The sequence below is a fragment of the Erythrolamprus reginae genome, unplaced genomic scaffold (assembly GCF_031021105.1).
Source record: "Erythrolamprus reginae isolate rEryReg1 unplaced genomic scaffold, rEryReg1.hap1 H_36, whole genome shotgun sequence".
Classification (NCBI taxonomy): Eukaryota; Metazoa; Chordata; class Lepidosauria; order Squamata; family Dipsadidae; genus Erythrolamprus; species Erythrolamprus reginae.
In genome coordinates this window covers 78,260-95,000 of record NW_027248491.1, presented here as the reverse complement: position 1 = coordinate 95,000, position 16,741 = coordinate 78,260, and the positions used below count along the sequence as shown (strand labels likewise).

At 44.1% G+C, this 16,741-nt stretch overlaps 1 protein-coding gene across 2 annotated transcripts in view; it reads left to right on the top strand.

The window, feature by feature from the left end:
• Positions 1-16,741, top strand: part of LOC139155634 (ciliary-associated calcium-binding coiled-coil protein 1-like) — a 76,550-nt gene that overhangs the window by 1,033 nt on the left and 58,776 nt on the right. For both annotated transcript variants that reach the window (XM_070730847.1, XM_070730848.1), the window contains exons 2-3: positions 7,059-7,153; positions 10,221-10,390. In XM_070730847.1, the coding sequence (XP_070586948.1) occupies positions 7,059-7,153; positions 10,221-10,390 (265 nt within the window). The remainder of the gene's footprint in view (positions 1-7,058; positions 7,154-10,220; positions 10,391-16,741) is intronic.

The following is a 16,741-nucleotide window of genomic DNA, read 5'->3' as shown; positions in this document are numbered from 1 at the left end:
AGGAGCAGGAGGAGGAAGAAAAGCAGAAGGAGGAGGAAGAAGATGGGGTGGAGGAGAAGGGTGAGGAGCAGGAGGTAGAAGATGAGGAGGAGAAGGGAGGAGCAGGAGGAGGAAGAAGATAAGGAGGGAGAGGAGCAGAAGGAGGAGGAAGAAGAAGAGGAGGAGGAAGAAGAGGAGGAGGAAGAAGAGGAGGAGGAGGAAGAGGAGCAGGAGGAGGAAGAAGAAGAGGAGGAGGAAGAAGAGGAGGAGGAGGAGGAAGAAGATGGGGGGAGGAGGGGGAGGAGCAGGAGGTAGAAGATGAGGAGGTAGAAGATGAGGAGGAGAAGGGAGGAGCAGGAGGAGGAAGAGGAGCAGAAGGAGGAGGAAGAAGAAGAGGTGGAAGAGGAGGAGGAAGAAGATGGGGTGGAGGAGAAGGGGGAGGAGCAGGAGGTAGAAGATGAGGAGGAGAAGGGAGGAGCAGGAGGAGGAGGAAGAAGAGAAGGAGGAGGAAGAAGAAGAGGAGGAGGAAGAAGAGGAGGAGGAGGAGGAAGAAGATGGGGGGAGGAGGGGGAGGAGCAGGAGGTAGAAGATGAGGAGGTAGAAGATGAGGAGGAGAAGGGAGGAGCAGGAGGAGGAAGAGGAGCAGAAGGAGGAGGAAGAAGAAGAGGTGGAAGAGGAGGAGGAAGAAGATGGGGTGGAGGAGAAGGGGGAGGAGCAGGAGGTAGAAGATGAGGAGGAGAAGGGAGGAGCAGAAGGAGGAGGAAGAAGAGGAGGAGGAGGAAGAAGAAGATGGGGTGGAGGAGAAGGGTGAGGAGCAGGAGGAAGAGGAAGAGGAGCAGGAGGTAGAAGATGAGGAAGAGAAGGGAGGAGCAGGAGGAGGAAGGAGATAAGGAGGAAGAGGAGCAGAAGGAGGAGGAAGGAGAAAGGGAAAGAGGAAGAAGAGGAGGAGGAAGAAGATGAGCAGGAGGTAGAAGATGAGGAGGAGAAGGGAGGAGCAGGAGGAGGAAGAGGAGCAGAAGAAGGAGGAAGAAGAAGAGGTGGAGGAGGAGGAGGAAGAAGATGGGTTGGAGGAGAAGGGGGAGGAGCAGGAGGAAGAGGAGCAGGAGGTAGAAGATGAGGAGAAGGGAGGAGCAGAAGGAGGAGGAAGAAGAAGAGGTGGAGGAGGAAGAAGATGGGGTGGAGGAGGAGGGTGAGGAGCAGGAGGAAGAGGAAGAGGAGCAGGAGGTAGAAGATGAGGAAGAGAAGGGAGGAGCAGGAGGAGGAAGGAGATAAGGAGGAGGAGGAAGGAGAAAGGGAAAGAGGAAGAAGAGGAGGAGGAGGAAGATGAGCAGGAGGAGGAAGAGGAGCAGAAGGAGGAGGAAGACGAAGAGGAGGAGGAAGAAGATGGGGTGGAGGAGAAGGGTGAGGAGCAGGAGGTAGAAGATGAGGAGGAGAAGGGAGGAGCAGGAGGAGGAGGAAGATAAGGAGGGAGAGGAGCAGAAGGAGGAGGAGGAAGAAGAGGAGGAGGAGGAAGAGGAGCAGAAGGAGGAGGAAGAAGATGGGGTGGAGGAGGAAGAAGATGGGGTGGAGGAGAAGGGTGAGGAGCAGGAGGTAGAAGATGAGGAGGAGAAGGGAGGAGCAGGAGGAGGAGGAAGATAAGGAGGGAGAGGAGCAGAAGGAGGAGGAGGAAGAAGAGGAGGAGGAGGAAGAGGAGCAGAAGGAGGAGGAAGAAGATGGGGTGGAGGAGGAAGAAGATGGGGTGGAGGAGAAGGGTGAGGAGCAGGAGGAAGAGGAAGAGGAGCAGGAGGTAGAAGATGAGGAAGAGAAGGGAGGAGCAGGAGGAGGAAGGAGATAAGGAGGAAGAGGAGCAGAAGGAGGAGGAAGGAGAAAGGGAAAGAGGAAGAAGAGGAGGAGGAGGAAGATGAGCAGGAGGAGGAAGATGAGCAGAAGGAGGAGGAAGAAGAAGAGGAAGAGGAGGAAGAAGATGGGGGAGGAGAAGGGGGAGGAGGAGGAGGTAGAAGATGAGGAGGTAGAAGATGAGGAGAAGGGAGGAGCAGGAGGAGGAAGAGGAGCAGAAGGAGGAGGAAGAAGAAGAGGTGGAAGAGGAGGAGGAAGAAGATGGGGGGAGGAGAAGGGGGAGGAGCAGGAGGTAGAAGATGAGGAGGTAGAAGATGAGGAGAAGGGAGGAGCAGGAGGAGGAAGAGGAGCAGAAGGAGGAGGAAGAAGAAGAGGTGGAAGAGGAGGAGGAAGAAGATGGGGTGGAGGAGAAGGGGGAGGAGCAGGAGGAAGAGGAAGAGGAGCAGGAGGTAGAAGATGAGGAGGAGCAGGAGGAGGAAGAAGATAAGGAGGAAGAGGAGCAGAAAGAGGAGGAAGATGAAGAGGAGCAGAAGGAGGAGGAAGAAGAAGAGGTGGAGGAGGAGGAGGAAGAAGATGGGGTGGAGGAGAAGGGTGAGGAGCAGGAGGAAGAGGAAGAGGAGCAGGAGGTAGAAGATGAGGAAGAGAAGGGAGGAGCAGGAAGGAGATAAGGAGAAAGAGTAGCAGAAGGAGGAGGAAGGAGAAAGGGAAAGAGGAAGAGGAGGAGGAGGAAGATGAGCAGGAGGAGGAAGAGGAGCAGAAGGAGGAGGAAGAAGAAGAGGTGGAGGAGGAGGAAGAAGAAGATGGGGTGGAGGAGAAGGGGGAGGAGCAGGAGGTAGAAGATGAGGAGGAGAAGAGAGGAGCAGGAGGAGGAAGAAGAGAAGGAGGAAGAGGAGCAGAAGGAGGAGGAAGGAGAAGGGGAAAGAGGAGGATGGGGAAGATGAGCAGGAGGAGCAGGAGGATGAAGAGGAGCAGAAGGAGGAGGAAGAAGAAGATTTGGAGGAGGAGGAGGAGGAAGAAGATGGGGTGGAGGAGAAGGGTGAGGAGCAGGAGGAAGAGGAAGAGGAGCAGGAGGTAGAAGATGAGGAGGAGAAGGGAGGAGCAGGAGGAGGAAGAAGATAAGGAGGGAGAGGAGCAGAAGGAGGAGGAAGAAGAAGAGGAGGAGGAAGAAGAGGAGGAGGAAGAGGAGCAGAAGGAGGAGGAGGAGGAAGAGGAGGAGGAGGAAGAAGATGGGGTGGAGGAGGAGGGTGAGGAGCAGGAGGAAGATGAAGAGGAGCAGGAGGTAGAAGATGAGGAAGAGAAGGGAGGAGCAGGAGGAGGAAGGAGATAAGGAGGAAGAGGAGCAGAAGGAGGAGGAAGGAGAAAGGGAAAGAGGAAGAAGAGGAGGAGGAGGAAGATGAGCCGGAGGTAGAAGATGAGGAGGAGAAGGGAGGAGCAGGAGGAGGAAGAGGAGCAGAAGGAGGAGGAAGAAGAAGAGGTGGAGGAGGAGGAGGAAGAAGATGGGGTGGAGGAGAAGGGGGAGGAGCAGGAGGAAGAGGAAGAGCAGGAGGTAGAAGATGAGGAGGAGAAGGGAGGAGCAGGAGGAGGAAGAAGATAAGGAGGAAGAGGAGCAGAAGGAGGAGGAAGAGGTGGAGGAGGAGTAGCAGGAGGAGGAAGAAGGGAAGGAGGAAGAAGATAAGGAGGAAGAGGAGCAGAAGGAGGAGGAAGATAAAGAGTTGGAGGAGGAGGAAGAAGATGGGGTGGAGGAGAAGGAGCAGGAGGAAGAAGAAGAAGAGGAGGAGGAGGTAGAAGATGAGGAGAAGGGGAGGAGGAGGAAGAGGAGTATAAAGTATAAGGGCAGACTAGTTGGGCCATGAGATCTTTTTCTTCTGTCCATCTTCTATTTTTCTATGAAATTAAATTAGGATAACTAAAAGGGAAGAAAATGGCGAATAAATGCTGGTCGACCCAGATGACAAAATTAGATTTTGAAGAGGCAGCATTAGATTAATAGCACTGTATACCTAAAATAAATAAATATGATATAAAAAACAATGCGTTTAGAAGGGACACCGATCATTTAAATTATGTAAGGGTATATGTTAGCAGTCTGTTAAATATAAGATTAATTAGGATTAGAATCGCTCAAGGAAAGGTCAAGAAGAAGTAGAAAGGCAAGGGAGAAAAGAAGGAGCAGGTAGAAGTAGGGAGAGAACTCTTCAACACCACCGATAAGATAACACAACTACTCTCCAAAAAGACCTTGACGCTGTTTCTGAGTGGTCTAACACAGAGGTCCCCAACCTTTTTTGCACCAGGGACCGGCTTTAAGCTAGACCAGTTTTCCATGGCCCGGTGGGGGGGGGGAGAAGTAGGACCTTCCTAACTCCCCCCCCAGCCAAAATCACAAAGCCAGGCAGCCCCCAGCCGCCAAAGGAGCCTCCTGATTCTACCCGCCCTTCTGTCCCGCTCATTGCCCGTGTCTGGCAGAAGCTGCTGCCCGAGTGCTCTTGGCCGGCGGGATTCAAAGTGCTGGGGTGGGGGGTATCCCGACAGCCCACCCACCCCAGTGCTTCGCCTCCCGCTGGGACACCCCCCACCCCAGCACTTTGAATCCCGCCGGCCAAGAGCACTCGGGCAGCAGCTTCTGCCAGGATTCAAAGTGCTCCGCCCCCCTCCCAGCCTCCGGGCCGCCGCTCGGCTGTCATTTTGCAGAGAAGCGAGAAGCGGAGGAAGAGCTGGATGCTGGAGGTGGCGGAGGAAGGTGAATGCGGCCAGGAGGCTGGGAGGGGGGCGAAATATGGGAGGAGGAGAGAGGCAGTCTCTACGCGAGCTCTGACCAGGCGCAGGGCCGTGGAGCTAGCTGTCAGCGGCGCCGCGGACCGGCTGAAAAACCCCAATGGCCCGGTCCTGGTCCGCGGACCGGCGGTTGGAGACCTCTGGTCTAACACATAGCAACTCCAAATCTCAACTAGCAAATGCTCTGTCCTACACATTGGGAAGAAGAATCTGAACTCCAAATACAAACTGAATAATCAAATTATCACAGATAACCCTCACTTGGTTAAAGACCTTGGTATACTAATAGCAAAAGATTTAAGTGCCAAAGCCCACTGCAACAATATTGCCAAGAAGGCTTCAAGAATTGTAAACCTAATCCTACGTAGCTTCTGCTCTGGAAATCTCACACTACTTACCAGAGCTTACAAAACTTTTGCCAGACCCATCCTCGAATACAGCTCATCTGTTTGGAACCCATATCGCATCTCAGACATTAACACCTTTGAAAATGTCCAAAGATACTTCACCAGAAGAGCCCTTCACTCCTCCACTCGAAACAGAATACCCTACGAGACTAGACTTTCAATCTTGGGCCTAGAAAGCTTAGAACTAAGACGCCTTAAACAAGATCTAAGTATTGCCCACAAGATCATATGCTGCAATGTCCTGCCTGTCGGCGACTACTTCAGCTTCAACCACAACAACACAAGAGCACACAACAGATTTAAACTTAATATTAACCGCTCCAAACTTGACTGTAAAAAATATGACTTCAGTAATCGAGTTGTCAAAGCGTGGAACTCATTACCGGACTCCATAGTGTCATCCCCAAACCCCCAACACTTTACCCTTAGATTATCTATGGTTGACCTATCCAGATTTCTAAGAGGTCAGTAAGGGGCGAGTACAAGTGCACTAGAGTGCCTTCCGTCCCCTGTCCTATTGCTCTTCTATATCTCCTATACCTTTCTTCTATTCCTATATCTCTTCTTCTATTCTTTCATTGATATGTTCTATTACTATATCTTCTTTTCTATTATTTCTTAGATATATTTTACTATGAGTATCTCCTCTATAACCTTCATCATGTATTTTACTATGTGTATATAGATATATACCCACTAAAACCCTCATTGTTTATTGGACAAAATAAATAAATAGAGTGCCTTCCGTCCCCTGTCCTATAGTCTCTCCTATATTGCGTATATCTTGTATATCTTCTCTACTATATCCTCTATATCCTTCATTGTGTATTATTGTGTATTGGACAAAATAAATAAATAAATAAATAAATAAAAGGTGGAGGGAGGAGAGATGGAGACAGAGGAAGGGGAGTGTATAAAAAAGAAAAAAACCAGACTGATAAATAACAGAATAAAATAGGTGCAAAAATAGGATATTGATTCATGATTGATTGGATAAAAATGTATAATTATGATGTTATTGATACATTTTAAGGTACAGTGATATTAAATTATTGTTGCTGATCGTATATGTTAACTTGCCACTGATTTACAAATACAGTGATACCTTGTCTTACAAACTTAATTGGTTCCGGGATGAGGTTCTTAAGGTGAAAAGTTTGTAAGACGAAACAATGTTTCCCATAGGAATCAATGGAAAAGCGATTAATGCGTGCAAGCCCAAAATTCACCCCTTTTGCCAGCCGAAGCGCCTGTTTTTGCACTGCTGGGATTCCCCTGAGGCTCCCCTCCATAGGAAACCCCAACTCCAGACTTCTTCTTTTTTTGCGATGCTGCAGGGGAATCCCAGCAGGGAAATCCCAGCATCGTAAAAACAAGTACTTTGCTGGCAACGGAAGTCCGGAGGTGGGGTTTCCCATGGAGGGGAACCTCAATGGACTCCCAGCAGCGCAAAAACGGGTGCTTCGTTGGCAACGAGAGTCTGGAGGCGGGGCATCCCAGCGGCGGCGGTGGGTTTGTAAGGTGAAAATAGTTTGTAAGAAGAGGCAAAAAAATCTTAAACCCCGGGTTTGTATCTCGAAAAGTTTGTATGACGAGGCGTTTGTAAGATGAGGTGTCACTGTATATGCATTGATGTATATATGGAAATTGTGAAGAATTTTTTTAAAAAAGGAACGCTTGCCTTTTTATAATTAGGGTTCTTTTTGTAATTTTTCATGTACCCCATTTGCTGATTGCAGGAGGAACAACAGCTGCTGCCAAGGATCTGGCTGAGGCCTGCAGGGTGTGTTTGAAATTTTGCTCAAGGGCCCATGGTGACCTAGCAAAAATAGGAATTTCTGCTTTTCTGCATTAAATTGCCTTTAAAAAAAAAATCATTTGCAAACACAAGGCTAATTCTTCTTCTCTTGTCTGTCTGTTCCTGCTGTTCTAAATCAGCTAAATTGGTGTTGACAGTCACCATTGTTTTTCTTCATGCGCTAATTTTTTAAAAATCCTTGCAATTGAATGTACTGCTTTTGGGTGGATGCCGTTGTACTGTAATTCATTGTGTTGCTGCAGGATGAAATTAAGGAAGAAGAAGCAATGGCTTGGAGATTTCTATCGCCTGCTGAGGTTAGCGTTATGTTGGAACAAAACGTCACGGGAGTTGAGAAGTAAGTTTGATGGGACATTGACAGATCTTGCCCTGGTCGTAATCTGTGGAGACAGCAACTCAGTTGGTTTGCAGATGGAGTGTTGTTGTTTTTTTAAGTTTTATTAGATTTTTATTTTTAAATATCCATCAATATCAATACATGAACAGTGTGGCCGCTGGGTATAATTCATTTTGATATAATAACAACATTTGTTACATTAATCAAACTTATATAATCCTAGTATTAATATACATGTTACATATACATCTACATGTTTTAACTACAGTGGTACCTCATGATACGAACCCCTCATCATACAAACTTTTCGAAATACGAACCCAGGGTTCGGAATTTTTTTGCCTCTTCTTACGAACTTTTTTCACCTTACGAACCTGCCAAGCCACCACTGAGATTCCCCGGACTTTCCTTGCAAGCCACGTGCAGGTTTTTGCGATCCTGGGATGCCCTGAGGCTCCCCTCCATGGGAAACCCCATCTCCTGACTCTAGGTGTAGGGAATGCAGTAGGGAAATCCCAGGAGGGGAATCCCAGGATCGCAAAAATGGGCGCTCTGCTGGGCAGAGTAGGGGGGACAAAAACAGGAAGAACAGACTCATGGAGCTCAAGGGAGAAGAAAGGTGTTCGTCTCAGCTTTGTCTGGCTGCAGCTTTTTTTTATATTTTGGATTCTCCTAATGGGCTTGCACGCATTATTGGCTTTTCCATTGATTCCTATGGGAAACATTGTTTTATCTTACAAACTTTTCACTTTACGAACCTCCTCCTGGAACCAATTAAGTTCGTAAGACGAGATATTACTGTATTAAGTATTTCAATGTTCCATTTCAATGCCAATGATATTATTAAGCATACACAGTAATACCATCTTTCAACCTCTAATCTTTCCATCTAGTTATTACTTTTATTCTATTATAGAAAAATTATATCTGCTAATATTCCCCTATTTCTTATTTCTACCTCTATTCTAGTTTCTAGTCAGGTCACCATTACTAATCTTAGTGTTAATACTCATGTTTATATGAAGACGTTATTTAGTTATTCAAAGTCTCAGTACGCCATTATAGTCCTATTATTCTATTATTTAATCATACCTAATAAATACTGCTATCTTTCAAACACCAATCTTTCCATCTAACTGTTGCTTTACATAAAGGTGTATATGCTTATTTCTACCTATCTTCTGGTTTTTTAAAATATTTATTTATTTATTTTGTCCAATACACAATGAGGGTTTTAGTGGGTATATATCTATATGTACATAGTAAAATACATGATGAAGGTTATAGAGGAGATACTCATAGTAAAATATATCTAAGAAAGAATAGAAAAGAAGATAAAGTAAACATATCAATGAAAGAATAGAAGAAGAGATATAGGAATAGAAGAAAGGTATAGGAGATATAGGAGAGCAATAGGACAGGGGACGGAAGGTACTCTAGTGCACTTGTACTCACCCCTTACTGACCTCTTAGGAATCTGGATAGGTCAACCGCAGATAATCTAATCTTAATCAGACTAGGAGAGGGAGAAGGAAAAAAAAATCCTTTCTATCCATCATCCATTGTCTGTTTTAATCAGTGATGGGCTACCAAAATTTTTACTACCACACTGTGGGCGTGGCTTATGCATTTTGTTTCAATATCTTTCAGTGCAAATTGGGTGCTCTGGTGTGGAGCTTCAAATTTTGCTACCGGAACTGCGTTCCTGACCATTCCCGTAGGAGCCCATCACTTGTTTTAATACTTTAATTCTTATTCATTTTTTAGCTTTCCTCCCAAATCCCTGTCTTGGATCTTTAGTTCTATCAACAGCTACGTCTTCACCATTCAGTCTGAATATTTCTCCCATCTCTATCCTCCTAAGTTGCCACCCACACCCCTATTTCCCTTTCAAAAGTATTTTCTAGGTTATCCAATTCCATTTTTAAATCTCATAAGCGGAGGTGGGCTGCTAAGGGGGAACGGTGACTTGTGCTTGCCCTCGTTGCTCTGAGTGCCAGTGGAGTCCAACTCAGACATTAACAACCTTGAAAATGTCCAAAGATACTTCACCAGAATAGCCCTTCACTCCTCCACTCGAAACAGAATACCCTATGAGACTAGACTGTCAATCCTGGGCCTAGAAAGTTTAGAACTAAGACGCCTTAAACAAGATCTAAGTATTGCCCACAAGATCATATGCTGCAACGTCCTGCCTCTCGGCGACTACTTCAGCTTCAACCACAACAACACAAGAGCACACAACAGATTTAAACTTAATATTAACCGCTCCAAACTTGACTGTAAAAAATATGACTTCAGTAACCGAGTTGTCGAAGCATGGAACTCATTACCGGACTCCATAGTGTCATCCCCAAACCCCCAACACTTTACCCTTAGATTATCTACGGTTGACCTATCCAGATTCCTAAGAGGTCAGTAAGGGGCGAGTACAAGTGCACTAGAGTGCCTTCCGTCCCCTGTCCTATTGCTCTCCTATATCTCCTATACCTTCCTTCTATTCCTATATCTCTTATTCTATTCTTTCATTGATATGTTCTATTACTAGATCTTCTTTTCTATTATTTCTTAGATATATTTCACTATAAGTATCTCTTCTATAAACTTCATCATGTATTTTACTATGTGTATATAGATATATACCCACTAAAACCCTTATTGTGTATTGGAATGAATGAATGAAAAAATAAAAAAATAAAATAAAATAAAATAATAAATAAAATAAGATAAAATAAAATAAGATAAGATACGATAAAATAAAATAAAATAAATAAAATAAATAAAATAAATAAAATAAATAAAATAAATAAAATAAATAAAATAAATAAAATAAAAATAAAATAAAATAAATAAAATAAAATAAAATAAAATGGTCCACACATGATTTTGCTACCTACCCAGATGCAGTATAGCACTCAGAGCCACGGGGGCGAGCACACGTCATTGTTCCACCTTAGCAGCCCAACTCTGTTCTTAAGGTAGTTTTCCCTTAGTTTATTTCATCAGTCATTATTAGCATCTTTCTTGTGCTTTTGTGTTCTGATGTTCTGATATTTTTCAACTCCAGGAGTTTGGAAGAGTTTCTGAATCTGAAGAACCGACTGACCTCTTTGAAAGAAGCCGCGTTGCTGGATTATTATGTCTCTGGATTCTGGTGGGCCAAAGGGTTGGAATTTTCATCCGTGCAGATTGGAGGGTTGATGTCTCTCCTCAATTTGCTGCTGGATAATCTGGAGAGTAAGTTCAGCCGCATCCTGTATGTAAGAATATTAGGGGTTATTTGGGAAAATCCCAAAATTGTGATTTGACCCTGAATTCACTGGCTGCTCTTATAGAAGGGATTATATGTTTATTTATTCCTGGTACAGTGGTACCTCTACTTACAAACTTAATTCGTTCCGTGACCAGGTCCTTAAGTAGAAAAGTTTGTAAGAAGCAGCAATTTTTCCCATAGGAATCAATGTAAAAACAAATAATGCATGCGATTGGGGAAACAACGGGGAGGGTGGAGGCCCTGTTTCCTCCCAGGAGATTCCTAGAGAGGCCCCATGGAGGCTTCCCTCCTCCTTTTCTGGCCCTGTTTCCTCCCAGGAGATTCCTAGAGAGGCCCCATGGAGGCTTCCCTCCTCCTTTTCTGGCCCTGTTTCCTCCCAGGAGATTCCTAGAGAGGCCCCACTCCCTGCCTTTTCCGGTTACAGTTTCAGAGGCTCAGGTTTGTAAATGGAAAATGGTTTTCGAGAAGAGGTAAAAAAAATATTATCTAGAAAAGTTTGTAAGCAGAGGCATTCTTAGGTAGAGGTACCACTGTATTTGTATACCGTTTTCTATGCCAAGACATAAACAAAGCTGTTTATGGCAACAAATTCTAGAAATAGATTGTGGCTCTTGGGCACTATATGACTTTTCCCTGTAATGGGTGCATGTGATGTAAGTTCCCATCCACTCTCCTTTTTGCATTTGTAACAATGGGAGTGGTCTACAACTGTTCTGGTACAAGTTCAACTTTTCCCAGTCAGATAACTCAGCACAATGAAATATCCCAGATCATTTTATTACAGGAATTCTCACAATAACTCACAGTTATGATGCGATTCTTCTGCAGTATAATCTTTCCCATTGTGCAGAGTTATCTGACTGGGAAAAGTTGAACTTGTACCAGAACAGTAAAAAGAGGTTGAATTGACCCAGGCTCTAGGTGGAGCATCTACATGCTGGCTGGCTTAGTGAAAGAGTGAAGACAAAGACCCTCTGGAATGTTCTCTCCAATTACGCTTGTTGTGAGCCGCCCCGAGTCTTCGGAGAGGGGCGGCATACAAATCTAATAAATTATTATTATTATTATTATTACCCCTCATCCCGAGTCAGAGCCAATAGGAATACACAAATGTGGTCAGATGCATAGTTCCCTCTAAGCTGAACAGTGAGCAATCGCTCACTTAAAAATCATCATCAACTCAGAGTTTTCCAAACCTGCCCAGAAGCCGAGAGGGAAAGAGTGAGAAGGAAGGAGAGAGAGAGAGAGGAAGAGAGGAAGAGAGAGAAACAGATAGAAAAAAGAGAGGAAGGAAAAGAGAAAGAAAAAGAATGGGAGTAAGGAAGAGAGAAAGAAAATCAGAATCTAGTTTGAAACTAGCTCAACTATTTAAGTGGCATTTTGATATTGATAGAGTTGCCCTATTATGAGCTCACTGTTATAGACACACAGTACAGTATTTTATTTTGAAATTCTCTGAGGCAAAACAGGGTGGGTTGTTTGTTTGTTTGTTTGTTTGTTTGTTTGTTTGTTTATTATTTCTGTGCCGCCCAGTCCCAAAGGGACTGCCGCTCAGACACTATACTTTTCCACACACACACCCAAAAAAAAATTAGAGGGAACACTGGTCAGATGTAGAACTACATTACCCAGAGTGCAATTTCACTACATTTCCCCTAATGCAATGTCTTAAAGAGACATGCCTAAATACAGTCCAACTATCTCTGTCTCTGGGGACAGCACAACAACCACACAAAATAAATGATAATCCCTGTCCTCAAAGCACACCTCCTCCAGTGCCCCTTCCCCGAAGTGGGGAGTTTAAATAGGAGCCTTTCGAGGAGCCTCAGGAGTTGCTCGCATCTATGCCAAGTAATGATGTAACATCTGAACCTGGCCACAAATATGGTTTGATTAGAGGTGGCATTCCAGCACAAGGAACCAATTAACATTTGATTTGTAAACCACAGTTAATGCTGTCCTTAATTTGCTCTCCTATGTTAAGACGTATCTAACCAGGTTGCTGCTGCTGAGATATTTCACAACTGAAACAGACACAGGTTCTCAGTGATGGGCTGCCAGAATTTTTACTTTCACGCTGTGGGCGTGGCTTATTTTGTGGGTGTGGCTTGATGGTCATGTGACTGGGTAGGAATGGCTTGCCGGCCATGTGACTAGGTGGGAGTGGCTTGACAATCCTGTGACTGGGGGTGGCTTAAAGGTCATATCACTGGGTGGGAATGGATTACCGACCAAGATAAGTTTTCAAATAGGTGCTTGGATTCTTTTTCAGTTGATTAAGTCACATTATTTGAATAGCCACAAAAAGGACAAATGATAGATAGCATTATTTGTTGAGGAGCACAGTAACATGTTAAGGTTTTGTACTGAACCCACAAGGTTCAGTATGATAACAGATTAGGCAACTAGCTCAGTTTTCTTTAATTGCTATAAAAGTTCAGTTCTAGATAATGATTTCTTCATTGCTTATTTGACCCCTATGACAATCATTAAGTGTTGTACCATATGATTCTTGACAAATGTATCTTTTTCTTTTATGTACGCTGAGAGCATATGCACCAAGACAAATCCCTTGTGTGTCTAATCACACTTAGCCAATAGAATTCTATTCTATTCTATTCTATAATTAAAATGATTAAAGTGTTTATGGGTAAAAACATACTATTTAATTATTTCCTATTTTAAAAGTAATTTAGGATCATACTAAAGTACTAGAGAAGGAAGGGCAATAAAAACACTATTAAATGTTTGCCGCACGAATCCCAGTGACCGATTAGGTCGCACAGAGTTGGCCTTCTCCGGGTCCCGTCGACAAAACAATGCCGTCTGGCGGGACCCAGGGGAAGAGCCTTCTCTGTGGCAGCCCCAACCCTCTGGAATCAACTCCCCTCGGAGATCAGGACCGCCCCCACCCTCCTTGCCTTTCGCAAACTCCTAAAAACTGACCTTTGCTGCCAGCCATGGGGAAATTGATTCCGTTTTATGTATGGTTTGTTTGGGTTGCATTAATGTTTTTAATCAAGGGCTTTTTTAACTGTTCTGCTTTTTTAATCATTGGATGTGTATTTTGTGTTCCTGCTGTGAGCCTCTCTAGTTAGTTAGTTAGTTAGTTAGTTAGTTAGTTAGTTAGTTAGTTAGTTAGTTAGTTAGTCCAATGCACAATAATACACAATGAAGGTTATAGAGGATATTGTAGAGAGGAAATATGAGATGTAGGAGAGACTATAGGACAGGGGATGGAAGGTACTCTAGTGCGCTTATGTACGCCCCTTACTGACCTCTTAGGAATCTGGAGAGGTCAAAGGTGGATAGTCTAAGGGTAAAATGTTGGGGTTAGGGGATGATACTATAGAGTCCGGTAAGGAGTTCCAAGCTTCGACAACACGATTACTAAAGTCATATTTTTTACAGTCAAGTTTGGAGTGGTTAATATTAAGTTTGAATCTGTTGTGTGCTCTTGTGTTGTTGTGGTTGAAGCTGAAGTAGTCTTTGACAGGCAGGACATTGCAGCATATGATCTTGTGGGCCATACTTAGATCATGTATTAAGGCGTCGTAGTTCTAACCTTTCAAGACCCAGGATTGTAAGTCTAGTTTCGTAGGGTATTCTGTTTCGAGTGGAGGAATGAAGGGCTCTTCTTGTGAATTATCTTTGAACATTTGTGTTAATGTCTGAGATGCGGTATGGGTTCCAAACAGATGAGCTGCATTCAAGGATGGGTCTGGCGAAAGTTTTGTAAGCTCTGGTAAGTAGTGTGAGATTTCCAGGGCAGAAGCTACGTAGGATTAGATTAACAACTCTTGAGGCCTTCTTAGCGATGTTGTTGCAGTGGGCTTTGGCACTTAGATCTTTAGTTATTAGTATCCCGAGGCCCTTGACCAAGTGAGATTATCTGTGATAATTTGTTTGTTAAGTTTGTGTTTGAAGTTCTGATTCTTTTTGCCGATGTGTAGGACAGAGCATTTGCTGGTTGAGATTTGGAGTCATAGTTCCCTCTAAGATGAGCAGTGAGCCATGGCTCACTTAAAAATCATCACCAACTCAGAGTTTTTCAAACCTGCCCAGAAGCCGATCGCCAACCTTTTGCAAAAACAGATTGCCTATCTTTTGCAAAAGGTTCTCCCACCAGATCTTCCACTAGCACCCTGTAAACAGGCTCAAGCAGCGGGGTGCAGAAAGAGGAGGCGGTGGAGGCGAGGGGCTTACAGCTGCCCCCCCCCATGCAGCACAATGGAGAGAGAGAGAGAAATTCAAAGGAAAGGAGGCAGAGAAAGAGAGGGAAAGAGTGAGAGGGAAGGAGAGAGAGAGAAACAGATAGAAAAAAGAGAGGAAGGAAAAGAGAAAGAAAAAGAATGGGAGTAAGGAAGACAGAAAGAAAATCAAAATCTAGTTTGAAACTAGCTCAACTATTTAAGTGGCATTTTGATATTGATAGAGTTGCCCTATTATGAGCTCACTGTTATAGACACACAGTACAGTATTTTATTTTGAAATTTTCTGAGGCAAAACAGGGTGGGTTTTCATTTATTTATTTATTTATTTACTTACTTACTTACTTACTTACTTACTTATTTAGTTAGTTAGTTAGTTTATTTATTTATTATTTCCGTGCCGCCCAGTCCCGAAGGGACTGCCGCTTAGACACTATACTTTTCCGCCCATCCCAAAAAAAATTAGAGGGAACACTGTTTGGAGTTGCCATGTGTTGGATCAGTCAGAAACTAGTTCAGCCCAGGCAGTTTCTGAAGCCACGAAGCTCCCTCCTGGACTCCCTCGCCTGACCAGGAGAGCCATACTTACCCATCAGCAAGTGCTCTGTTTGCACTCACGCTTGCCAAATGCCAGGCGTGTTGATTTCTCTCCTGGGATTCAAGCAAAAGCAAAGCCAGAATTGCATGAAAAGAGTCAGCCAGACTTTTGACAGAGGCGGCTTGGCATTGCTTTAGAGTGAAAACCAATATTTCTCCTGGAAGAGAGAGTTGTCTCTAGCCTATGAAGAAATTTGTGACAAGGGACTTTGGCACTTGAACTGAAAAACTCTCTAGTATTTTTAGGGTTTATCTGGAGTGTGTATCTCTTGCAGAAAAGCCCATCTGGAACGATGGGTGGAAAACCAAAATAATTCTGGTGCGTGATCTCCAAAAAGTCTATATTTTAAAATTTGACATTTGTATCACTTTGTTAAATGTATGAATCTCAGCCTTATCTGTAATGTAATGGAAAGTGTCCGAGCATCTTCAGCAGAGCAAGAAGCGAAGGGTGTTGTGGCTCTTATCGTGTTTCATCTTCCAATTTATCTGACAAAGCGGGAGGGATTAAAACATATTTCAGCGGATGCTGAATGCTTAAGATTCAAAGAAGATCACTGTGTGCCCATTAAAGTAAAGAACTTGGAGCAGCTCTCGTTCCGCACATCTGCTTAATATCCCGAGAATTTACTTTAAAATTGATTTACTAAAACATCATCTTACATCGCCATTGTGGATATCCACTTAAACCGAGCGAACAAATCCAAGCAATTAAAGATGGGCTTCTCAACTCTTGGCTGAGGTTAGGCTGCCGCATTAGATGTAACATCTCAAGGCATACTTGGAGATGGGCCAGGGCGGGCCAGCCAATTTTGCCCCACAGCCTGCACAGAGGATGGTCTTTCCGACCGGCAGGAGAAAAGAACCCCTTTTAGACTCTTTGCTACCAAAGCCTCCCTTGATTGACCCTCCACTGGGTCACCACAGCAGATTGGCTATCATGAGAACATGGCTTATTTATTTTTATTTTATTTATTTATTTGTCCAATACACAATACATATTGAAGAGAATAGATATGTAGTAATATATATATAAAGAAAAGGATAGAAGAAAAGATATAAAAATAGAGGAGAAGATATATGAAAGGAAGAAAAGATATATGAGATAAAGGAGAGACAATTGGACGGGGGACGAAAGGCACACTGGTGCACTTATGCTTGCCCCTTACTGACCTCTTAGGAACCTGGAAAAGTCAATCGTGGATAGTCTAAGGGGAAAATGTTGGGGGTTAGGGGTTGACACTACTGAGTCTGGTAATGAGTTCCACACTTTGACAACGTAATCCTACGTAGCTTCTGCTCTGGCAATCTCACACTACTTAACAGAGTTTACAAAACTTTTGCCAGACCCATCCTCGAATACAACTCATCTGTTTGGAACCTATATCGCATCTCAGACATTAACACGCTTGAAAATGTCCAAAGATGCTTCACCAGAAGAGCCCTTCACTCCTCCACTCAAAATAGAATACCCTATGAGACTAGACTTTCAATCCTGGCCCTAGA